This window comes from Grammomys surdaster, unplaced genomic scaffold, assembly GCF_004785775.1.
Source record: "Grammomys surdaster isolate TR1022 unplaced genomic scaffold, NIH_TR_1.0 125925, whole genome shotgun sequence".
Taxonomy (NCBI): domain Eukaryota; kingdom Metazoa; phylum Chordata; class Mammalia; order Rodentia; family Muridae; genus Grammomys; species Grammomys surdaster.
The window spans coordinates 1,613,861-1,639,162 of record NW_021620749.1 but is presented as its reverse complement, the minus strand read 5'-3'; the positions used below and the strand labels follow the sequence as shown (position 1 = coordinate 1,639,162).

General features: G+C 43.6%; 1 protein-coding gene across 2 annotated transcripts in view; it reads left to right on the top strand.

The window, feature by feature from the left end:
- The window catches only part of Igsf5 (immunoglobulin superfamily member 5), a 34,137-nt gene extending 14,288 nt beyond the window's left edge, over nucleotides 1–19,849 (top strand). For both annotated transcript variants that reach the window (XM_028752538.1, XM_028752537.1), the window contains 5 exons: nucleotides 2,424–2,564; nucleotides 8,685–8,709; nucleotides 12,257–12,357; nucleotides 13,804–13,877; nucleotides 19,082–19,849. In XM_028752538.1, coding sequence (XP_028608371.1) covers nucleotides 2,424–2,564; nucleotides 8,685–8,709; nucleotides 12,257–12,357; nucleotides 13,804–13,877; nucleotides 19,082–19,177 — 437 coding nt within the window. In that variant the 3' untranslated portion in view covers nucleotides 19,178–19,849. The remainder of the gene's footprint in view (nucleotides 1–2,423; nucleotides 2,565–8,684; nucleotides 8,710–12,256; nucleotides 12,358–13,803; nucleotides 13,878–19,081) is intronic.
- The last annotated feature ends 5,453 nt before the right edge of the window (nucleotides 19,850–25,302 follow it).

Here is a 25,302-nt window from a genome sequence, read left to right as displayed (position 1 = left end):
GGTGAAAACAGATGCCATTAGAAAACTAGTTTGACTTCCTGCATCCTACAGTTCTTCTCTGGATAGCTAAATATTGGGAGAAAGAAGAGACCTAAGCCTGTTTTAGTGTAATTGACTGCCTAGTGCAGGAGGCAAATAAGAACTCAGCTGTTTTAGTCATCCATCCATCCATCCATCCATCCATCCATCCATCCATCATCCATCCATCCATCTATCCATCATCCATCCATCCACCCATCCATCCACCATCCATCCATCATCCATCCATCTATCCATCATCCATCCATCCATCCATCCATCTATCTTCTGTCCATACGTCATCTATCCATCCATCTATCCATCCATCATCCATCCATTATCCATCCATCCATCATGACTAGTATATTCCAGGTACATGGGATATAAAGAATATAATACACAACTCTTGATCTTAAAGGTGTTAGGATAAGTTTAGATGGTAGAAGATACATAAGAAACAGAATAAGATGACAGTAAATGTAAGCTGTTAAAAAATAAACTATTAAAATTGTCCAGCATTTTCTAACTCTCTAGAAAAAAATAAATATAAGCAATTCATGAAGAACAAAACCAAGTATCTTTTAAAATTTGATAAGATTCTTCAAAGCATAGAATTCCCTGGTTTGTTTTTCAGACAAGCTGATACACTCTTTTAAAAAATGATGTGTGTGTGTGTCTGTGTGTATGTGTGTCTGTGTGTATGTGTGTGTATGTGTGTGCTCACATGAGTGCAACGCTCACAGAGGCCAGAAATTATAGACATTTGTGAACTGCCGATGTGGGACAGAACTCAGATCCTTTGTAAGAGCAGCAAGCATTGTTAGTTGCTGAGCTGCCTCTGCAGGCTTGCTTGTGGTTCCTTATGAATTGGATTCTTACTTGTCTGTGGCTCTGTATGTAGCTAAGTCTTGCTTGCCTGAGGCTCTCCACACAGTTGATTCTTGCTTGTCCATGGCTTGCCGTGTACCTGGATTCTTACTTGCCTGTGGCTCTTTATGCAGTTGGAGTCTTCTTGCCTGTGGCTCTTGATGTGGTTGAGTTTCTTGCTTGTCTGTGGCTCTATATTCAGGTGAGCTTTTGCTTCACTTGATTCAATACTGAGCTGAAGTGATCATCTCTAAACATTCTACACATATTTTGACCACTGAACATTGGCATAGGAACAGCAAGCCATAGCTTCTGGATCAATCTTCAAGCAAAGTTCTATAGGGGGAGAGAACCCAAGAGAGATTTTCACCATTAGCCTCTCCTGCCATTGATTTCAAAGCAAATCTTGTGTTCCTTCAGAGGAAGCCTGGTGTTTTAAAGTTTCTAGTGATTAACCAGAACCTATTCCATTTTTTATGGAGCCACCAGTGAGATAGTCTGACAGACCTTGTTGAATACAATGCACAGTTCCATGGATCAGTGTGGCTATCTGTGGTTCCTGCTTGGGTACAGAGGAGTGAAATGCTGTTTAAGACTCCCTTGGGAATCATACACATAGTCCCCACAAGCGGCCCAGCAGGACTTTCAGGGATGGTAGAAATGCTCCATCTGGGTTGATTTGGCCATTGAAATGTAGACAGTACAACTACAGAACCATACATTTAATTACACACTATTTTAGTGAAAATTTGGGTTTACATGACCACCCAAAGCCAGCATGTCAGTTCTAAGACATAGCTGCCAAACAAAACAAGACAAAACAAAAACCAAACCAAACCAAACAACAACAACAACAACAAGAAGAAAGCAAATTCATTTTTCTTCCTTTTAATTTCCTTCTCTATTTTTCTCTCATTCCCTGCTTGGTCTGCCTCACCTCACCTTTGTCTTTCAACTCCAGACCTATTGTCTAAGAGGGCAAAGTAGATACTGATGACATTGGCTCCAGAAGAGCTGAGGACAGCTCCCATGGCTGTAGGGGAAATACATTTAGTGGTGTGCTCTGGTGGGGCCTTGGGAAAAGCTTGTACCCAGGGTCTTGTGCCTTCCCTAGGGTGCCTCAATTACCTCTGGGCTATGGAGTCACAAAACATGGGAACATGGATGTTAGTACACACTATTCTCTAGTCCATGGTTTGGGTTAACCAAAGGCTATCCTAGCATGCTATTCAGAACTCTAACCCTTAGGAGTTGCCTTGCTGGCCCACCCATATCCAGCTCCCAGGAATGTGAGAGGTGTTAACCAGCTGATAACTGGATCTGGGTTACAAAGCAATCACATGTACCAATAAATACTAGGATGGGAGATGCTGCTGAGGACTGAGTCACTGAACACATAGCGGGAGGTTGGCAGAGAATGTCCTGCTGCACCAGGCTGAAGAGTTCTTACTGAAGACATAAGGCAATTGGGACCCACTAGAATCTGAGGCTACAAGGTACAGATGTCACTAAACTCTTTCTTTCTCTTGCTTTTGTAGACAGCATTGGTGGGGAAGGCCCAGCGCTGCCAACCTGGGCCATCATCCTGCTGGCAGTGGCCTTTTCCTTGCTCTTGATCCTGATCATTGTTCTGATTATAATATTCTGTTGCTGTTGTGTCTCCAGGAGAGAAAAGGAAGGTATTCTTCTCTCATATATGTTTCTCTGGGGTTATGAATCTGTGATACAAGCCATTGAAGTGAGTGAGTTTATCAATATCTTCAAAAGATGAGTTCCACCATAGTGAGATGTCATAGTGCCCTGGCAAATGGCTGTCGTCTCATAGGCAAAGGCCAAGAGGTGGCAAGGGAAACTTATACGTTGTTGGCTGGAATGTGACTAGGTGTGGCCACCATGGATAATAGTATAGAGGTTCTTCTGAGACTAAAAGTGCAATTACATATGATCCAGCTCTCCCACTGCTAGATGGATATCCATAGAAAATGAAACATGTGTGTCAGAGATGCACATGCCTTCCCATGTTTATTGCAGAGCTGTTCATGATAGCTAAGGTATGGAAACTGGCTTAGCATCCAACAACTGATGACTGTGTGAAGGCAGTGCTTCATAAATACATACACATACATATGTGCATATACAGATATGAACAAACATACATACATGTATTCAAACACATGCACACATTCATTCTTATACACCCATATACACAATCACATACATGCATATATATATATATACACACACACACACACATATATATGTATATATATGCACACATACATATACACATCCATATATAAACACATATGTACATGAATACATACATGCATACACACAAACATACACATGCACACACATGCACACACAAACATGTATATGCACATACATATACATACATACTTACATTTATTCACATAAGAGGGTGTCATTTAGCCTTTAAAAATGTGTAAATCCTGTTGTTTGGGACAACAGGATGACATAGAATATGCTGAGAGAAATGGCTCAGTTACAGAAAGACAATTGTGGTGTGATCTTGCTCATCTGTGGCACACTCAACAATCGCATGCACAGAAACAAAGTGGAATGGCGGTTTCTAGAGGTGGGGATGAGGAACTGGGACAATGGAATGGCGGTTTCTAGAGGTGGGGATGAGGAACTGGGACATGCTGATTAAAGGGCGCAAGGCCTTGGTTAGAGCAAGTGTGTTCTGGAGAGCCATATCAGTCATGATATATCACAGCTTGAGCAGAGATCCTAAATGTGTTCTGTATAAAAGGTGACTGCTGTCTGGTATGATGGGCATGTGGATTGGATCCATCTTATAATTCCCCAGCACCTGCTCATATCAGCTTGTCACACGGTGCCTACAGATTTATATTCGTTTTAGCTCCCATTATGTCTTAATGACTTGGAGCAGAGGTAATGGCAACATTGCAAATCAGAACTGAAACCAAGCAGTGAGAACTTCAGTCTTTGAAAGGAACCATAGGGTGCAGAGAAGAGAGGGTTGTTCCTCTAGGGCAGTGCTTCTCAACCTTTGGGTTATGACCCCTTTGGAGGGGTCACGTGTCAGATATCCTGCATATCAGATATTTACATTATGATTTATACAGTAGCAAGATTACAGTCATGAAGTATCAATGAAAATAATTGTATGGTTGGGATCATGACAACACGAAGACCTGTATGAAGGGTCACAGGACACATATGCATGTGTGTAATTGTATGTGCATATATGTGTGTATGCATGAATGTAGTTGAGAACCACTGCAGCAGGACCTGCAGAATGTTGCCAACAGACCAGGCTGTTCCCATACCTGAGAAGGTGATGAGTCAGACTTTCATCCTGGTCTGGATTACTCAACTCCTGTCCTTATTTGTATGGTCAGGTAGCTGTGGTGATGTGTGATTTAGCATGCAATGGCTTTTCTAGAATAACATTGGTCAGAATATGCCTCAGGGCGATTTCCTATCCTGAGGTGTTCTAATTGTTCCAGTGTGGGTTTGTGAATGAGTCTGCAGAGACACCCCCATCGATGTGGAAGCTGATGCTGGTTTGGAGATTGGGTCTGGAGTGATGGACTGCTTGTCACAGAGTTTGACAGTTTGAAACATAAGCGCATAAGCATGATTTGACATGTGACACCTCAGAACTTTCTAAGTGCTGAATCTTTGTCTTTTTCTCTGATTTGAACACTTTCTACAGTTAAATTATTATTATTATTATTATTATTATTATTATTATTATTCTTTGATGTTTTGGTGCCTGCCACTTGTCTTGGGTTGTTAAGTTTGTGAGCACTTTGTGTGTGTACCAGGTGTTATCTACTGACTCTTTTCCATTGGTCTTTCCCTCAGTGAGACGTGCCAGGTAAATCACATGATCTGGGCTAAGGACAGGGACTGCTGCAGCTCCTCCATGGATTGGGCTTGTGATTTAAGGGTTGATTTTATGTTTTGGGGGGAAGCTGGAGAGCAGTGAGAGTCTGCTGAACTCGAGATGAGAATTTGGTTTGACAAGGAGTTGCCCATGTGCCACAGACTCACTTCCTCACAAGCCTGTGCTGGATTTTAAAGGAGAATTATTGAAACATTTCCCATTCTATCGAGAAGGCACTGTGGACTGGGCAGCACCTTCAGTTGGTGACCTTTTGACGTGACAGTCTTTGAACCGGTGGAGAAGTTCTGATGTTTTGGGTTGGGTTGTCTCCTTCTCTTAGATTCCTGTTTGCCCCACATGATCTCTGTAAGAAGGTTGGTCAGTGGATGCTCTTCCATATAGCCTGGGTGGTTTTTTCTTTTTTCTTTTCTTTTAGTTTGATTTTCTATAAATGCCATCCTATACATTAGTTATGAATATTAAGAATGGATATTAAGAGTTCTGAGCCAGGTGCAGTGGTTCATGTGTGTAATTCTAATACTCAGGAAGCTGAGTCTGACAAAATTGTCACGGCTTGGAGGAGAGCCTGGCTTACAGAGTGAGTTGCAGGCTAATGCTACATAGTAAGACCCTGGCTTAAAAAATAGTTCTATGTTACATCTTAGGTTTTGTCCTTTATGTAATGTCAGGGGCCAGTCCTAGCAGGTTCTCTTGTTCAGTTTTTCTTGAGGAAGCAGAAGAGGGGAAGAGCATCGGGCAGGGTAAGACTTAGTATTATGAGAAATTTAGGGTTGCTGTATAATATTAATATGTTTTCCTGTCTTAATTTTAAGTCACTTTGCTTCAGTAGCTGACTTGCCTTCTGAGTCCCTCTGAGGTGAGAAACTGTGTAGCACCTCATCCTAAAACAGCAGGAGATTAAGTAAAGTAGCTCCTGTTCTATCCTGTGGAGATAGGAATTGCAAAGCTCTAATGTTTAGCCTGCTAGTTCAAGTCGCAGGAAGAAAAGAGGACACTTGGAAAAATGATTTTAGCATTTACTTCTAAGTTGTAAAAAGTTTCCTATGAAAGCTCTTTAAGGAAAAAGGATTTGTAAGAAAAGGGGAATAAGGGATCTAGGAAAAGGATGATAAGAAGGATCTAAGAAAAATCAGGATAAGGAGTGCTGAGCAGAGGGAGATAAGGAGAATAATGTTAAGAAAATCCGGGACAAGGAGAGTGAGTGTGTTCCTTCTTCTCCTGGTCCTCAACACTTATACCTCCTTCAGAGTACATGATCACATGGTGAAAAGTTCACTACAAGTTTACAGATAAATTCAAACCATAAATCGAATAAGAAGTTGACAACAGAGAATGTTTACATGCATATCCATTAGAAGTAATTATCTGGCTAAACATTCATCACCTTCAAAGCTCCACAGATTCACTGAGAGTTAAAAATCTTAACAAATTATTAGTGAAGTTTTATATAGATAAACCCAGTCAATATTTTATCTTCTGTCCTAGCACCTGTAATAAATTGTTAGTTCCCTTTTTATGACTTTTGGTTAATGGTTTTACAACCTCTTGGAATGTGTTCTGAGTAGTAGAAAATCTGGTTACTATCTAGAAGCAATTAACTGGTGACACATGGGAAACTGGCAGAGTTCTCAATGTAGTTGTAAGTATCCGAAAAGGACCTAATAGCAGTCCCACTATAAAAGAGCTTAATAAATACTGATATAATTTTAGGAATTCTTATAGGATCATCTTAAAGAATTGAGAAGTCATTTATTTGTCTATATAGCATCACGACAAGACAGTGCATCTTTGTAGATCTGCAGAGGTCTGCTCAAAAGGGCTGGGCTAATACCTAGTGATTGTTATATGTGTTTAGTAATAACAACAGGAAAAGCATATTAATAGCAGGAATCTTTCCTAAAATGAATTTTTCCTGGGCCTTGCTTATTGGAGAAAATTCATCATGGGGTATTAATCCAAGGTGGACCATCTCAGGAGGATCACCTGCTCATTTTTACCTTGTTCTATATTGGCCCCTGACAATATAACTTCAAGGTGAAAGGCCCATGCCAATGTGAGCTATTTCTTTCCTTATTTTGTTTGCAACAGGTCTAGGTTGGGACTGTGAACAGTGACTGGCCACAACCCACTTACAATGCTTGCCCTATGCCACCAGGTCAGATGTGACTACAATGAAATTATTCTGCATATTAACATAATTGTAAAATTCAATGACCTTCTGAGTTTTCCCAATATGATAATTTCAACCAATAAAATGTGTTTTCCTGTCCCTCTGCTGTTTAATTGAAAACTGACTGAGGATGGCTGAGGGTCCTGCTCATCCTACACAGGGGCCTTGAGATGGCAACATAGAGAGAAAGACACCTGTTATACCTGAGTGGAAGCATGTGGCTTGTCCCACTATTAGAGGGTTTTGATGGAGGGAGACTAGAGACCCTTACAGTTCAGATAAAAGAGTTTCTAAGTTTAGTTTGAGGCCTGAGTTAGATGATGTTATTAGAATAAAAATAGGTGAGACTATTACCTAGAAAAAAATAATAAGGAAATTTTTTAGACCTCAGCAGAGCTTGGCATATGGAAGACCTGGTTATGAAAGTGAGGTTGTAAGGACAATGCACACAGACTTGGTGTGTGGCTTAAAGTTTTAGATTCTGGATTCTCTCTAATCCAAAAGTCCATTGATTGGAACTATTGGCTAGGGAAGGAATAGTAGTATTGTGGTGTGTGTGTGTGTGTGTGTGTGTGTGTATGTGTGTGTGTGTACAGGACTGAGAATGGGGGGCGGGTGAGAGGCAACAGAGACATGACAAATTCCGGAAACCAGACTTTGAAGACGAGCATCAGGGCGCAGAGCTGAGTTTATTGCACAGCACATAAGCTTATATACAGTATTTGAACCAATCCCAAGCCTTTAAATCATTGACCAATCATATCTTGCCACTCAGTCACTGTGCCCAATGAAAACCCTGCCTGAGGAGATTACTCAGAAGGAGTGGGGGTGGGGAGCATCCTTACCTGTTAGGACTTCTGTGTTATTACTTCTGTGAAGACTGGGAAGCAGCCACCGCCCTGGCCTTGGTTCCTTCTTTGTTGTCTAACTTGTGTGCCTGGAGCCATCTTCGATCTAATGCTTGCACTGCAGATCAGGACTCTTTTCGAGGAGCTGCAGGAGCCTCTGGCTCTTTGCTCTCCATCTTACTTTTTCCTTCACAAGGTTGATTTCCACATCCCCACATATGTGGGTATGTGTAGTGTGTGGCAATGGTCCAAACTGACACTATTTGTACACATGAACCTGATTGAAAATGAATCTTAGCATCAAGGAACTCAGATGTAGCCACATAAGGTTCCTTCTTTGTTAAGGTGCGGTAGCACTAGTGTCTAAGTCAGATGAGAGTATGCTTTGAGAATGTGGTCCTACTGGGCTGGCATGCAGTGAGCAACCAGTGATGGTGTGGTGAGATATGATTGGCCGATGATTTAGGGTCTTGGGATTGGTCCAAACACTGTATATAAGCTTATGTGCTGTGCAATAAACTCAGATCTGCACCCTGATGCTGGTCTCCAAACTAGTGGCTGGCTCAGTTACTTAGAACCTTTCTTGGTGATGGAACTTGTATAATCTTGCATGTCAAACTCAATTAGTATTCACCAGTTACACAGGGGGACATCTACTATCTTTCAAGTACCTATGGAGTATTTGTTTTTCTGATACTGGACCTATTTTCCTTGGGCTTAATCATTTAGCAATTAGTGCAGGGTCACTTTGCATACAGGCTGGGTCTAAGTGAGGCTTTTCAAAGTCAGGGAGTCAATTAAAAAAATCAGTGAGAGTTTATATTTAGAACCCCTATCCTCATTTTGCTAATGGGACCTTCTCTCCCCCTTTATTTTTCAGAATCTACTTATCAAAATGAAATAAGGTAAGAAAGGTAAAATGGAAAGGTAAGTCAGAAACAGGGGACTACAGGGTGTGAGGGTTTATGTCACTCAATAAGTACTGAAATCAGATATTCTAAAAAACATGCCAATCACAAATTCACAAAGCAACCTTACTTGTAGAATAACAGAGACCAATACAGGTAGGTGAACTGTCCCCTGATTACCTGACAGTTGCAGCTCTCCCCATAAGAGGACACTGTGCCCTGTGACTGTTGACTGTTGTCCTGCCTGCATTAAGTCAGGCACTTGCAGAGATTGTGACTTGAGGGCTATTTCAGGACAGCAAGCCAACCCAGACAGATGCCTATAAGGTGTGTGGTATTGCTCTAGAAGAAAAATTAGGCATGGTCAGTGGCTCGTCCCAGCACTGAGAAGACAGGAGTGAAAAATGCCTCTCATTCCCATAATCATCCACAGTGGCTACAATTTTTTTTTTTGAGGGAACTGAATCCAGATTCACAAGAATATACAATAGCTAGTGTGTTCACAGGAATACATGGTAGCTGGTATGTTCACAGGAATATATGATAGCCGGTGTATTCACAGGAATACATGATAGCCAGTGTGTTTGCAGGAATACATGATAGCCAGTGTGTTCATAGGAATACATGATAGCCAGTGTGTTCATAGGAATACATGATAGCCAGTGTGTTTACAGGAATACATGGTAGTGTGTGTATGTATATTCACAGAGATACATGATAGCCAGTGTGTTCCCAGGAGTACATGGTAGCAGGTGTATTTACAGGAATATATGATAGTAGGTGTGTTCATAGGAATACATGGTAGCCATTGTGTCCATGGCAATACATGGTAGCATCTGTGATGCCTGTGGTACTTCCAGAATCACATAGCTATCCAGGGTGATTTAGACACACAGTTTAGTTGAAGATTACCAAATGACAGGTCTCTCCATGTGTCCTCTGGTCCTGGTTTGAAAAAAGCAAGCAAGCAAACAACAACCAAACCCCCCCCCCCCCCCCAAAAAAAAAACCAACCCAAAAAGTTCTGAGAGAGGCAGCTACATTCTGAGGCATCATCCAGCAGCAGTTTGGAAACTGCCCTTCGGGGCCTTACTGAGGTTATGGACGAGCAAGAAGACATATCTTGGTACAAATCCTGGCGTTTCTCTTGACAATGGTTACCAGGTGATCACAGCCTGGACCGTAGGCAGAACAGGGTCAATTGTCACCACAGCCTTTGATTCTATTCTCAGGATCTCAGGATTTCAAGGCACAGTAAAGCAATCAAGAGTATTTTGCAAAATGGTGAAGAATAGCAATGGGCATGTACAACCACATGTGTAGCTATGACAGCAGAGTGACAGCTAAGACTCCACTCCCTGTCACACACAGCCGGGTGCTGTTTGGAGGCTTGTAGTGTTCTAAGCCTACTGATTTCTCACCATGGTTTTATAAGCCTTTTCTATACTTTGGCTGAAGGTACTGAGGCAGAGGACTGATAACAATCTCTGACGCTTCCCCCGTGAAGAGTCAGGGATGTAGACAGGGCAGCTGGCCCCAGGTCCAGGCTCCTCATCTATGTGCAGCTCTAGGTTGACAACAGATTACCTTTACCTTGTCCTGGGGCATGACAGGTGACTCACTGTCTGACCATGTCTCCCTATCTTCTCCCTTCTATTTGTCTCTGTTACTGTTTCCAGCCACTTACAATTTTTGCATTAAAATAACCAAACGTATTTTTTTTGACAATTCAGTACATGTTTATATAGAAAAGAAAGTAAAACGCAGATAAGTCTGGGGAACAATGTTAATGTCATGTGTAGATCCATTGCCTAGAGGTAATTGCTGTTACCTATGTTTGTGTATGTTTATATGTATGTGTATGTTCCTATATATAAGCAGAGATGTACGTGCAGGCATTTTGTACAATCTGGACCATAGCAACCATTATCTTACAATGTGTTCTTTTTGCCTGACACTATTCTGAAGATTATCTCTGTTAACAAATACTTGCCTAACAAATAGCCCTTCAATCTGATCATTTCTTTTCTTCAGATGGTTTTATTTTATTTGTTCTATGAGAGGTGTGTATGTACTTTTATTACTTCTTTTTCCTGATTGAAAACATTAACAACCCAATATATCAGTATAGGAGTTATTAGCAGGGCTGGAGAGATGGCTCAGAGAGCACTTGCTGCTGTTGCACAGGATCTGAATCCAGCATCCATGCCAGGCAGCCCATGGCCAACTCTAGATACCCCATTTTCAGCCCTATGAGCACCTGCAGTCACATGTTCATACCCCCATACAAGTGCACACAGACACACACATACACACTTAACTTGAAACATCTTTAAAATTTTTATTAGTATAGATTTGTTTTACAAAGTGATGGATCTCATAACGTTTTTATCACAAATGTAATTGGGTGAAAGTGTACATACACAGCATGACTGATATTCACAAGCACCTGTGCTGTGGTCTCTGCCCAAATTCACAACTAATGAGTCTATAGTCCCACAAAGCTCTTCTCAGGCTTCCCTTAGAGCCTTGTCTCCTCTTCACCCAAAGGCAACATTCTTCTGACATCTTTTCCGACACCTTAAGATTAGATCCACATAAATGTTGTAGACAATCGCCACACAGACTCATTCAAACATGTCCGCTCCCCAGAGCTTTTTATAGGGAGGCCCATCCACACTGTGTAATGTGGATGGAAATATTTTCCAATGGCATAATGCTGTGTTCTAGCTGTATGTGGGACTTGTTCTCCCAGCTTTCTGTGGGGCTTGGGCACTATGTGTTCCAGTGTCCTTGTGGAGAACTCAAGTGCCCATCCTGTTCAGAGTTCTCTGCCATCTCTGAATCAGTGAGATGTAGGCCACAGATTAGGTTTGTGTGTGTGTCCAGCTTTGGAAGATCGCCACAGTGTCCAAGAGAGTCCAGTGTCTACTGTGTCCCTGAGTATGAGTAAACTCTTATCTATCATAATTTTATGGGCAGCATGGAAGTCCATCACTGACTTATGTTGGCCCATGTTATCTGTAGCTCAGGTATGGACTGTCTCTCAGGCATACCTTTCTATATCACAGTTTCCTCAGCGGATATTCTTAGGAGCTGAGTCTGAATATTCTTCATTATCTGGTTCTTTATTATTCACCTTTCTCCTCTTGTAAAGAGGTGCCAGACTCTGCTTTATTTTGGGGGACCAGCCTTACTTTGTGTATAAAGGAATACACAGTAAATACTTTTGGTTTTGCCAGCAATAATGGCTTTGCCACAACAACTTGAATTGTGTTGCTGTGACCTGAAAGCAGCACCAGAAACTGTGATGGCAGGTAGGTGTCCCCATGTGTCAGCAACGGATGGCAGAATAGTTGGGCTCAGGGATCATGGGTTACTGACCCCCTTGGTTTACTTAGCGGCTTCTGGGACCTGAGTACTCACTGGGGAGCTGAGCCACAGACCTGCCATGACGAGTCTATCTCTCCCTTTCACTGGCATGAACAGATACACAGGCTGTCCACCTCTGCTCAGAGGTTATAACCAGAATGTCTAATTCCAGGAAATCTGCAAACATGAAGATGAACAATACAGATGCCGAGACAAGGTTAAAAAGTGGAAAGGAAAACTATGGGTACAGCTCGGATGAAGCAAGGGCTGCGCGTGAGTACCAGGCAGGGCACAGGAAGGCCGGCAGAGGAAGATGTCTGAGTTTGACACCACCAGCTTCTCAAGCAGGAAAACCTAGACACTGGGAGCAATCAGCATTTGGATAGTTTTCTTTCTTTATTTTTTTAGGAGAAGTTTTAGAGTTAAGAGTAGTCTAGGAGTAGATTTAGCGATAAAGATCATATTTTCTGAATGCTAAAATAGTATAACTTTTACCGTTTTTCCTTTCATGTAATTTTTCTTTAAAATTATTAGATGGTTCTTTAACTTACTGCGGGTACTTCTACCTAGCTTAAACAGATTCAAGCACAATAGGCACATAGAACTCTGCTCCCCATCAGTCAGATGGGATGATTATTGGAAGGCTACACTTTTTTGAGAAGTCTTTGTGCAGAATCTCATGTAGTCACTATGGGGTGGGGTCTCTCTGTAGGCAATGTCACAGTCGTAGGCTTTGAAAGGATGCAGCGCGAGAGAAGGAGGTACACGCCACTCCTTAGCACCTAGAAAGGGAGTCTCAGCTATGAGGGCTGGCAAAAACGAGCCCCAGGAAAGACCCTCAGCCAGGCAGACCTCACTGAGACTGGGTTTCTGATTTTCAGTATCCTCATTCTTTGACTCCACTCAGGCTGCCTCCCTGTGCATCCAAGATCCTATGTCACATTAAGAAGTTCCCCAAAGCATAAGCTTCTGTACCCCAAAACACCCAGCTTCTTCCAGGATTTCTTGCTATTGTGTACTCATTAATATTTTGGGCTTTATGCAAATAGTGTGATCAAAATCATGCCTTAAACCTAACCTCTTTGCCCCTAACCCCTGCCTTGCCCTGCATTTATTTTCTTTGGTCAGCTACTGAAGCCATGGGCCATCTTGTGTCTAGATAAGACCAATGTGCTGAAGAAAGGAACTGAGTTTTTAAGTCAGTTTTCCTTGATTTTATACCACATGCATAAAGCATTGAGGTTCTAGACTTATGTAAAGAGAAATAACCATATATCCATAGTACCAATGTTGTCTTTCCATCTTCCGTGGGATCCTGAGCTTAACAGCCAAGATGAGGAGGAAAGATTCATTTGGGTGATTTCACAGGCTTGGACCTGTGGTGAGCAGAGTATCTCAGAGCAGAGTACTTATTTCATGGTGCTAGGAAACAAAGAGAGAGACAGAAGTAGGCCAGGGGCCCAGCATTCTCCGTAAGGCCACCTTCCCTATGACTTATGACTCTTCCCATTAGGTTCTGCCCCTGAAGCACTCTTTATTTCCAGTAGTGCCAAGTCTTTCGTCCACAGGCCTGGAGGCGCATTCTGGATCTAAACCATAGAGATTATTTTATGCCAGAACTACATAGGAGCAAACGTGCTTAGTTAACAATCCTAATGATTAGAATATGCAATCTTTAAAAAATTATATATTGCACTGAAAAAAAAATTTCTATTGCAGAGACTGCCTCTCTCCCTCCCAAATCTGGTGAAGTTAGCCTCCCAGAGCAACACAGCAGAAGCCTTCCTTATCAGGTGATGGTGAATATTTTTTTCTTCCATTTAAAAATTCATACCTTGTGGTAGGCACATGTTGAAAATTCATGGTGAGAGAAGGGCTCTCTTCCTTATCCGTTTCAAGCAGAAGGCCTGTCAGGAATGGGGTGCAGAGAGGAAGTATCTCTTGCTTTCCTATAGCAGTGGCTGTACGTCTAGTCTGGTGGTTTGAAAGGATGTACTCTGGGAAAACACTGACCTGAGCCAACCAAGTCATGAGCAACATGCAATTTGCTGTATGTTCTCTTTGACAGAGTCTCTAAGACTTGAGTTAGTTCTGCTGTCACTTAATCTGCATAATCTCCACCGGCACCGGGCCCTTGGGCCCTTTATCTCATGGAAGGATGCTGGGTGCTGGGTTTGAAAGGCAGAATAAGTGTGGTTTGCTGTGCATGTAAGATCTGTGACCATGAGGTTGAGAGTGGGGAAGATACTTTTGGGATTGGAGTTTGGGTGGAGAAAGGAAGAGCCTTGGTCAGGAATATGTCTGGAACCTCTTGGAGGTTGGAGCTGTTACTGACAGATTCCTGAGAGACAGGGTTTGGGTACAAAGAGCAAATATGGACCGTTTCTGAGGTCTCCATTAGACATCATCATAGAGATTCAGTGTGTAGTCGAATGTTTATGGAAAAGACAATAATTAAACTGCCAACAGAGCACTGTGAGAACACAGAATGCTCCTTTTCTAATACAGAGTCAGCACTGGTTGTCATACATGTATGGGTTGGAGTTAATATGAAGAACATACTTTATATCTGAAAATTTGGCAAAACATAACCAGCAACTTTCCTTGACCTGTACAAGTGAAACTTCTAGAAAGATGCACTCCAGGGGATCCCATCCTGCGGTCCCCAGTTAGGAGGAATTCTCTTCTCATCTCTTTTAGGGAAGCTGTCTCAGATCTCCAAATCAGTCACTGGATGGTTTGATCTGTGCAGTGACTGCTGTTGGCTTCTGGTGGTGGCACTGAGTGTGTTTGTCTTTGTGGTCCCTGATTATTCTTTTTGGACACATGAATTGACTTAGATTTCTGAGTAGCTCTGGGCTGTGTTTTTTCTCCCTGTTTCTGGGGTCCAGCTGCCTGCATGCATTCTGCCAGTGACACAGACCTTTCAGGCTTTAAGTGGGTAGGAGACTCTGACATGCTCAGTTAGGTAGCTTGGGAACTTAAGTCAAGTTAGGGGGGCACAGGAAGCCAGCTGAGAGGATACAGGGGGGACTGTGGCACAAATGAAGGTGGATCTCAGTGACAGAGTACTAGCTCCTAGTACACACTGTAGTCACTTCCTCAGGCTGAGTGGCAGGAAAATGAAGAGGTCAATTTTTCCCAGTAAAGCAGATCCTGGACTTGTGTATCTTTGGATGGATCTGGAGCTTTAGAAGTGGGGGAAAGGAGACAGGGTTTCTTTAGAAGTACTGGTCTGATGACCAAGAGGTGACAGTTAAAGGGAACAGTGGGCAGGCTGTAGGGAGTGTTGTATGTCCAGTTTTGTTGGCTCTACCTGGGTGGGATCATGAGTTGATAAGGAAAGGTGGCTGAGGGGCTCCCACCACCCATCTGCAAGTGTGATGTGTAAGATACTCTTCCTGTTGCTTTGACAGAATGCCTAGTAAAAGCTAAGACAGTGCATTGTAGCATTTCAAACACTGTAGTACTTCAAACACTGTAGTACTTCATGAAGACCAGATACCTTATCTCAGCCTAGTCTGGGAGTCTTCCAAGAGTGATGGGAAATGTTCCTCAGAGCTTTTGTCTCCTGTAAGGATGCTATAGTCTGTGTACCTTCCATCCTCCAGCCCCTTTTCACCCTGCACTGCTCTGTGCCCCTAGAAAGGTAGGAAAGGTGACTGAGAGTGTATCCTTCTCTTTTCACCTTCCCTTCTGAGGCTTCAGTGTGGCTCCAGTTTGTCACAGGCCCTCTCATATTACTATATATCTCTGTACATGCCCTGGCTTCTAGCTCCGGATACTGACTAGTTAGAGTTCAGGGTTGTTGACTACAAGCTGTACTGTTTTGAGGACCTGCCCCCACTTTCACCCAGATCATAGTCTGAAAGGCTGTAGTCTAAACTGAGCTCTCCTGGCTGTTAGCCAGCCTGCAGCCAGTACTCTTCCTCATCTGGATATCTGGGGAGCTCACTGGGCCAGATAAATGGCTTATCCATAGAGACACAGAGTGCCACCAGCAACAGAGGCTCCTGTTTGTTGCTAATAGGACTTGGAGCAGGCAAAGCTTGGTTCTGTAAACAACATGGCAGCTGCCAAGCAGGAGCTCAGGACTACGTACAGCTCAAGAGATGGCAGCATTTGGGGCCATTTGGAGGTTTCCTGTCAATGCCCCCAGCTCCCAGTACCTCTGCGTTCCACACACCTGAGTCTCCATCTCCAGGCTGGTGAGAGCTGCTACGTGTGTATCTTTATCCTGGACCATGTGGCATGATTCCAATCACAGCCTACAATCCAGCAGTTACCCTGCAGCAGGCTCAGTTTTGGAAGGCTGGGAGACCCCATCTTCTGATGGAGCAGTTCTCACAACTCTTTCCGGTTCCATGTCTTTCCAGTTGAAGTCTAGAGTGCTGTTGTCCACGCTGCCACTGGATAGGTCATGTGGGGGTGGGGTGGGGTGATGCTCTTGGGTCAAACCCTTCATCATCTTATGATAGTTTCAGTGAAGAGTCCTTGTAAGACTTCAGAAGGGTGAGGATTGTCACAGGGACAGAGTATTAGGGAGCTGGAGGTGTGCCCCCAACACAGAAAGCCAGCCATTGTGGCCAGAGGCTTAAGGAGGAGAGTGGCTGCTGTGGGTCACCACAGAGTTTGGTAAGCTCTATCAGTGGTGCCTGATACAGGCTTTCGGAACTGCTTAAGCCTCCATTGCCTGGGGCTCCTTTTTGTTCAGTCCCATGTGTGGTCTTCCTAGAGTATTGGAATATTAAAGATTTATTTGTTTTATGCGTATGGGTGTTTTTGCCCACATGTATATTTTAAATGTATCATCAGAGAGACCAGAATAGGGTGTCAGAACTCACGGAAGTGAAGTGATGGATGATTGTGAGTCACTAGATAGTTTTGAGGGATGAGACTTGGGTCCTCTACTAGAGCAGCATATTCTCCTAATCATCTCTTCAGCCCCAGGTGGGATTTCATCTTAGGAATTTATACTCCCAGTTCATGCCATACCCTGATAGAGACATGGGAGTGTGTTTCCAAATGCTGGACGCTTGAATTCCTAAAGCATGCTGGCTGAATACGAGGTATGCATGGCACCTATAGGAACCCGTGCCTGGTACCCTGAGAAATCAGTGTGGCACACCCAAGAAACACTTGGGGTGCTTGTGCAAGCCCCTAGGGCTCTTCTGGAGTGCCTAGTCAAGAGCAGGCCTAAGAACTGGTATTCTCACATGTTCTTCAGGTGACCTGCTTGGGGAAAATGTTCTTGTAGGCACAGGCAGCCTATTTGTAAGGCAGCATCCTCTCTGAGTTCTAGGAGGCTGTCTAAGCTGTGTGCCCACAGTGGTGAGCTTCTTATACTTCTGGGGTGCAGTGATCAGCACCAAGCATAGAGTCTCGGGGATCAAATAACCCCCATTTGCAGAAGAAGATTTTTTTTCAGTCTCCAGTGTTTTAGATGTGCCCTAAGACATACCACATTCAACATGGCTAGAAGCATAAGATTTTAGGCGACAGAACCCAGATCAGGCATTAAATGTCTAGAAAAGTTGGAAGGAGAAAAGAGATTATTAAAACGGACACTTGCCAAGCATGACCCCTCTTCAGTGCTGGTTCCTGTCATGATGGGGTGTGGTTAGGGTATGGGACATGTCATTGATTACTAAGTAAGAGCTTGTTGTGGTGGTAGATGGAACTCAGGTGTACCATGGTTGACACATCTTAGGACAGAACCCACAAGGTTTAAAGCTTTGCTATAAGTCACAGTCAGCTCATGGGACAAGCAAACCCTTTCTGTTTTGGTCTAAAACTATGGGCTTTATGGATGCCTTGTACCTAGATAAGCACACAACAGAAATGGCTGTCTTTCCCTCTCCTCTTCTGGGGCCTTCCTTTGTGGTCAGTCAACTTTTCTGGTTTTTTTTTTTTTCAATTCCATCTCTTTACCATCCCGTTTTCAAGGGCATATGAATGTTTCATATGCCTTCCCTCACTAATCCATTCCCCCTGTTGAGATAAACAGAAATAAACCTGTGATAAATTTAGAAAGCGGCAGTGCATTTGTGCACCCCAGCAGCGTAAACAGAAGCAAACAACTGCAAAAACCTTCAACACTCCCAGCAGAAGGAGCCCTCCAGAGAGACCCCCGGCACAGACACTCCACCCGCCAAGTAGGCTTCTTTTCCTTATTGTGAGTCTGTAAATGAAAGCCACATAGCAGCTTGAGACTATTCCCACTCAAGATCCACAACATTCCACTGCAGCTGAATTATTCATCCTGCCCCTCTGCATTATTTAAGATGCTCGATACGCTCACTGTGCCCTGCAGTCTGAACTGCTACCCTCAGGGCAGGCAGGGAAAAATGGGGTTGCACATAACTTCTTTGCTTTTGACACAGGGTTTCACTGTGTGGCTCAGAGTAGTTTGAATTCATGATCCTCCTGCCTCGGTTTCCCAGGTGGTGGGTTTATTGGCACATGTTAGGCTTGTGCTTACATTCTTTTGGGGTGACGTCACTGGCCTTATAGAGGAACCAGGGTTAGTTTAGAAGGTTTCTGAATGAGAAACCAGCATCACACAATGCCTCATGAGAAATCCACGAGGGTGGTGAATTTCAGGTCAGCGTTTCCATTTTGCTTTTGCTCTTTTAGAAGGAATATGAGTTATTTCAAGACATTCATAAATATCTTATGTTTAAAAAGAAAAAACACCTACAAGGTAAAGCAAGAACTTCCATAGGGAGATTAGAAAACAAGATAAAACATGGAATCTTTGCATCTTTAATTTGGTTTGGTAAAAGTGAGTGTTGGATTCTTGGAAGGAGCTTGCTCTTTGGGCTTGGATAGCACCCAGAGTGTGTGTTGCTGAAGAAAAAGGAGGGGAGGGCATGTCTCTGTACAGTTGTTCCTTCCTATTCCCTGGTGCATCTTCTGAGGTGAGTGTCTCTCAAGATGAGCACAGTGCCTGGGGCCCAGCCAGTGAGAACACTGACTCTTCTGCCTTTGTTACCAGGAACCCAATAAACATCGGCCCAGCCCAGCGAGTCACCCACAGGTTTCCTTTGACATCGCCAGTCCTCAGAAGGTCAGAAATGTGACTTTAGTATAATAAAGACTTTTCATGGCTGTACTTTGTGAACACCTACCAAGTCAATGCCATTCTCTTCCATATCCTGAGACTGGGTCTCAGCTTTGCCAAAGAGGCTGCATCGGAGTCACCGGAGCTGATGTTTTATAGTGACTGGAGGAATCGGTTTTCCTGTATTCCAAGAAGAATTTGATTTTGAGATGTGTCATGGTTTTGGTGAATTCCTTAAGGTGGCTGAGTAAAACCTGATGGTCTGTCATGGTGGCATTCCTCATGACTTGACACTCCTGCTAATCCAACAAAGGGCAGATATAGATTCTGCTACAACTTTCAAAATGCTTTTGTTGTCTGAGATCATGGTAATATGGTCTTTATGTGTGTTTCACAGCTAGGGACATTACTGAACATTATTACAGAACCAAGAGCCTAACAACCAGAATCAACTGTGTCTTGTAAGTAACTGGCAACTGGAGTTCAGGGATTCAGTAAAAGGAGAGGCAATGTCTGTGTGTATGTCCCGATGCTCTCCAGAAGACAGTCAGTCAGTCCTGTGTGCTCACACTGTAGTCACCACAGATGTAGGTGAATTAGGTGTGGATTCTGCCTGAAAATGGACAAAGCTCACATTCTGCCAGCATCATGAAAGAACTATAAAGAGATATATACTATTTAATAAACAAATGATAAGCCAGACACCTTGTATTATCTTTTTCTATTGTTGTATTTTTAATGTATTCTTTGTGAATTTCATAGATGGACACAATGTATTTTTGTCCATTTTGTGATGTTAAAACCTCCTTCAACTCCTCCAAGACCTCTCAACAGCCCCATTCCAACTTCGCACCCTCTTCTTTTTCAACCAGTTCTGCAGTATATGGGTGGGTGTGGGGCTGTCCGCTGGAACATGGACAACTCACCAGGGGCTTACACTTCCACACTGAAGTCTATCACTGAAAGAAGCCAAGACAGGAACTCAAACAGGGCAGGAACTTGGAGGCAGGAGCTGATGTAGAGGCCATGGAGGGTGATGCTTACTGCCTTGCTTCTCATGGTTTGCTCAGCCTGCTTTCTTATAGAAACCAAGACTACCAGCCCAGGGATGGAATGGGCTGGGCCCTCTCTCATCAATTACTAATTAAGAAAATGCCCTACAGGCTTGCCTAATCCCACAGAGACATTTTCTTAATTGAGGCTCTCACCTCTGATGACCATACTTGTGTTAAGTTGACATGAAACCATCCTGGACACCTTCCATGCTGTGATGTTGACTGGCTTGATCTTGCAAAAGCCTTGTCCAGGCAGCCAGGGATGCTGTGAGTTCCTGAGTGCAGTGGTCCTGCTGGATCCAGAAGGCATTGATTTTTACCAGTCTTCCCTGACATCTGGCTCTTACAGTCTCTCTATCCCCTCTTCTGTGATGATTCCTGAGCCTTGGCCAGTGAGGAGCTGATAAAGATGATTATTTAGGATAAGCACAGTCCATTACTGTCAAATACAGACTTTGACTGATTATGAGTCTGTATTAACTGCTGTCCACTGAATGAGGAGATACCCCTGGTGAGGGAGGGATGAGAGTTGGTGCTTCCTTTTAAAAATTATTTTATGCATATGGGTATTTTGCCTGTATTACCGTGTGTGTATATATCACATGTGTGTGGTGCCCATAGATGCCAGAAGAGGGCATCACATTCTCTAGAACTGGAGTTAAAAGATGGCCGTTAGCTGCCATATGGATGTTGGGAACCGAACCTGAGTTCTCAGGAAGAGCAACCAATGCTCTTAACCACTGAGCCATCTCTCCAGCCCTGGTGCTGCCTTCCTCAATGCTAAGATTTGGGTGGTAATTCAAAGAATTACAGCATTTAGAAATGAGGCAACTTTCAAGAAGGAAGTCAGGAGACCTTGGTGGCCCATCTTCATGTGTCTTTTTTTGTCCCATGGAAAATTATCATGGAGTTTAGGATTCAGGATAAAAATATTGCCCTTTCCAAATCCCCTTCTTACATCTAGGTATGCTCAGTGAATTTCACCCTGCACCTGGTGCAATCACATTTGACTTAGAACTATATCTTGTGATCCAAACAGGTTGGTACAGATTTCTCTGCTGGCTAGCAGTCACTCCCATGTTTAACTATGCTACTGATAAGGTGGAATTTGGCTTTTGACATATGCCAAGACTACTCCTGTGAAGACTGAACAAATGACTATTCACCTTAGATAACCAACCCACAAGTGATCAAGGGTATGGATAGCAATACAATCCAAGTTGGTGAACCAATGAGTTTTATTAAAGCAACTTACAGAAATATGGGTGAGGGATTACTTACAGGAACAGAAATCACTCAGACAGCTGCATCACAAAAGCGTACCTCAGTATGGGTGATGGCTCACAAGATATGGAAACTTCAGACACACTGCACAGACTGTAGACAGCTCAAGAGGCTACAAAGTGTCCTTTCCAGGTTGTTCAGTTGACCTGAGCATCTTGCAGACAGCTCAGCTTTTCTGAGAGTAACACTGGCAGTCTCTACTGCTTATATATTCACGGGAAGAAGGACCTAGTGAATCTGGTCAATTTCAGGGACTCCTTGGAACTATTTTGAGTTGTTCACTTCCTGCCTTAAAAGCTTCACTGCAGGATGGAGTGTTTCACCCCTTGGCCAACATCCTGTCTCAAGAAGCAGGTTTTCATTAGGGAGGAAACTGCTACCCAACCATACATTCTAGGTGAATTATATGAAATTATTAAACGAAGGATCCGAGATGGCATTCCTTGTCACTTAGCACTCCTGCTTGTTGCAGAGCCACGTGACACCACTTAAATTTAAGTTTTAAAATCCGAAACAGGATACAAGATCTTTTCCCTCAATTACATCAGCCCACTTTGAGTGGTCAATAGTCACCCATGGCTAGCGGCTACTCTATGGACAGTCAGATGACAGGTTTTTATTGTTGAAGCAAACTCTGTTGGACAGAGATGAGAGAGAATGAGGAGAGAGAGAGAGAGAGAGAGAGAGAGAGAGAGAGAGAGAGAGAGAAGAGACTTATGACATTGACATGTCATGGGCTCTTTCACACAGACACAATCTGTGTTTTCTTCAGTGTGAAAACCTGCAGTTGACTGGTTTCTATTTATGGATCCTGCAAACCTCAAGGCAGCTCTCAGCTCAACATGGTGTTTTGCTGATGTGGTAAAAGAGTCTTTCACTCTGCAGACAGCTGAGGCAGGCTGGGGGGCTGTGGTGGGAGGAGGCAGTCAGCAAATGACACAGACAAGGTCGTTTCTCCTAAACATAGATGAGGGTCTGCAGCAATGAATGACTGATGGGGTGCAAATCTAGTTAAACGAGCACCCCCAAAGCCTTGTGCCATCAAACCCTGGCTAGGAAATGACCCCACTCGACTTTCGGGCTGGTTTGAACTGCCTAATCTTTCCAACACCTTTTGTAGTTGACTTAGGACAGCAGGACTGAAGTTGTGATGACAGTCCCTGAGGGTAACCAGGAGTCTTTTGCTTCGTGTGCCTCTGACCTCAGAGGTCTGTCCTACAGGAGGTGAAGGTTGCACTGCATGATCCCAGTAAGAAGACGACATCAAAAGTGAGTGCGGGCCATGGTAGACAGGGGCCTTACTATCAGTATCTTGCCCCTGAGGTTGAAGTGTTTAGGACACCTCGAGGATGGGCAGTTCATCCTGTTTGAAAATCCTCTCTTCTGTGAAACAGATGGTAGCCGATGAGCTCAGAGAGGAAAGAAGGTGAGTGTAAGTATGATGATAAAGTCTCAGGAAGATGGAGCACACCAAGGACCTTGACAGGGAAAGGCTCTGGTGGCCTTGGAGCAGGCAAACTGAGAAGGCTTGAGAGGACTGTCAGGGCCGTAGAATTGGTTAGACCTGTGTAGAGCAGGCCCTGTGGTTGTTATGGCCTTAAGTGGAGGGACATAGCCAAACCCTGGGGATCTGCCCTAAACCAGCCCTGGCTGGAAGCCAGATGTCCTGTAAGCTCATTGAGGTTGGGTTAGTGTATAAGTTGTTCTCTGGGGAGGACTGAGCCAGGTGAGGTGTTGCACAATGGGTGTGGGTGGACGGGCAATGTCCAGAAATCAAGGAATGGAGAGTGCATTTGTGAAGAAGAAAGGAAATACATGCTGCCTAGCAGCTGTATGGCTCCTCTCCCTACAGGATAAGCCACTTACCTGAAGTGCATATCATGAGGATGCCCGAGGTGTGCACCTTCCTTGATTGAGTAGGTCAGGCCCTTTGGTGCCCATGTTCACATCCACAGAACAAGGAGACAGAATGGTGATCCTCTGAGGTCCCTCATTACCTCAGAGATGTTCACACATACAGGCAAGCTGGCACCAGCACTTGTCCTATCCTCACCCAGTGTGGACCTGTGATTAGAACCAAAGCTGTCTTTTTAAGTATACATAACTGTTACAGTAATATTTTAAAATGGCTATTTCTTGGGCCAACTATCTAAGCAGCGGCGGCTCTGCTTAGCTCTGCCGCCATGTTCTGTGGCCAGAGGCCATGTGCATACCACAGCTAGAAACAGCCAGCCAGAAGCACCAGCTCTGGCACCCATGAGATGCCAGCATGGGAGATGGCTCTGCCAACCTACCATGCTGTCCTACAAGGCTGGGCTGAGCCCAGACCATCCCGCCATCTACGTGATACCTGGTAGAAATGAGACTCTAATGCTTAAAGATTATCCAGAGGCTTTATATGTTGGGTAATGCTCAATTAACAAGATGCCCACACAATTAGAGGTGTGTCCCAATATCTAACCTTATGATGTAAGCTGTTACCTAGGACTGCTCTGGGTACATGCAAGGTCCTCCATGGCTCCCACATCTCTGCTTCTTCCTAGCTCCTCCTCTTCCTCTCCTCTTCCTCTCCTTACTCTTCCTACATTAGCTCCTCCCAAATTACCAAGTTTATGGTAAATGTTCCGGGGGAAAATATCCCTCTATACATAACACCCTTCTCCATGGCAGTACCGAGGTGGATGTTTCTACAGGTGGCAAATGTTTGATTCCCTCCAGCTCATCCTGGAACCCTTGGACACTGAGGCCTTGATGAAAGTGTCTGTGGTCTCTGGTGGTGACTCGAGTCCTAAGCAGAATCCATCAGCTTCCCTATGCTGCTGGGAGCATGTGCCATTTCTAAAAAAAAATATAACAGGATAGCGAGCATTGGAGCCCCAGGCAGATCCATGAGAATTATTGCCCAGACAGCAGCAGTCTGAGAAATTGATGTCTTGCCTCCTAGTAATACTGAGTTGACAAAGCAAAACTTCCAGAAGGTTCTGGTTAAGTCTGTGGGAGGATGTAGGTAGCCCAAAGGTGTTGTAACTCAAAAGTGTTGTAACTCAAAGGAGTTGAATATTTTTTCTCTCTAGAAACATAAATAGTATGCGTGTGTATGTGTGTGTGTGTTTTACAGGATAGCATCATATGCAAACAGCTGGACAACAGTTTTAAATTTCATGGACAATAAAGTCTGAGGTAGTTCAACTAATAGAAAGAAATCTAAATAAGAAACTAATTTTAAAAACTTCAGGTGATGGAGTCTCTTCCACACCTTCAGAAAAGAGAAGTCGGAAAGTTAGGAGCAGCGTAGCAGCTGAGGGCTTCTATCGTGAGGATAACAAGGATGAAAGTTTTGTCTCTTTCCTGTCTCCTCGCAGCTTTCATGGCTTATGTGTGCATGCAGTTCTGTGTGCTGTGTGCCTGTGTGTATGTGTGTCTGTGCATGAGTATGTATTTGGTAGGTGTATGAATTACATGTATATGTATCGTTTGTATTTATATCTACACGTGGTGTGTATGTGTACTTGTGTGTACATGAGTGTGCTCACATATATGGCATATGTATATGTTTGTGTGTTAGTGTATATGCTATGTATTTATGTGTGCATGTGGGCTCCAGTTTGCCACCCCAGCTTCAAGTCCAAATTGCCTTTCTGGCTGCCAGTGACAAGAGGTCCCTCTCTGTATACAGGGGTGACAGGGCTGCTCTTTGTTTAAATTGCAGTCTTGGTGAGTGACTTCTTTCCTGTTCATCTGACATGTGACATGACTTCTAATTCCTCTGGAAATATATATATATATATATATATATATATATATATATATATATAT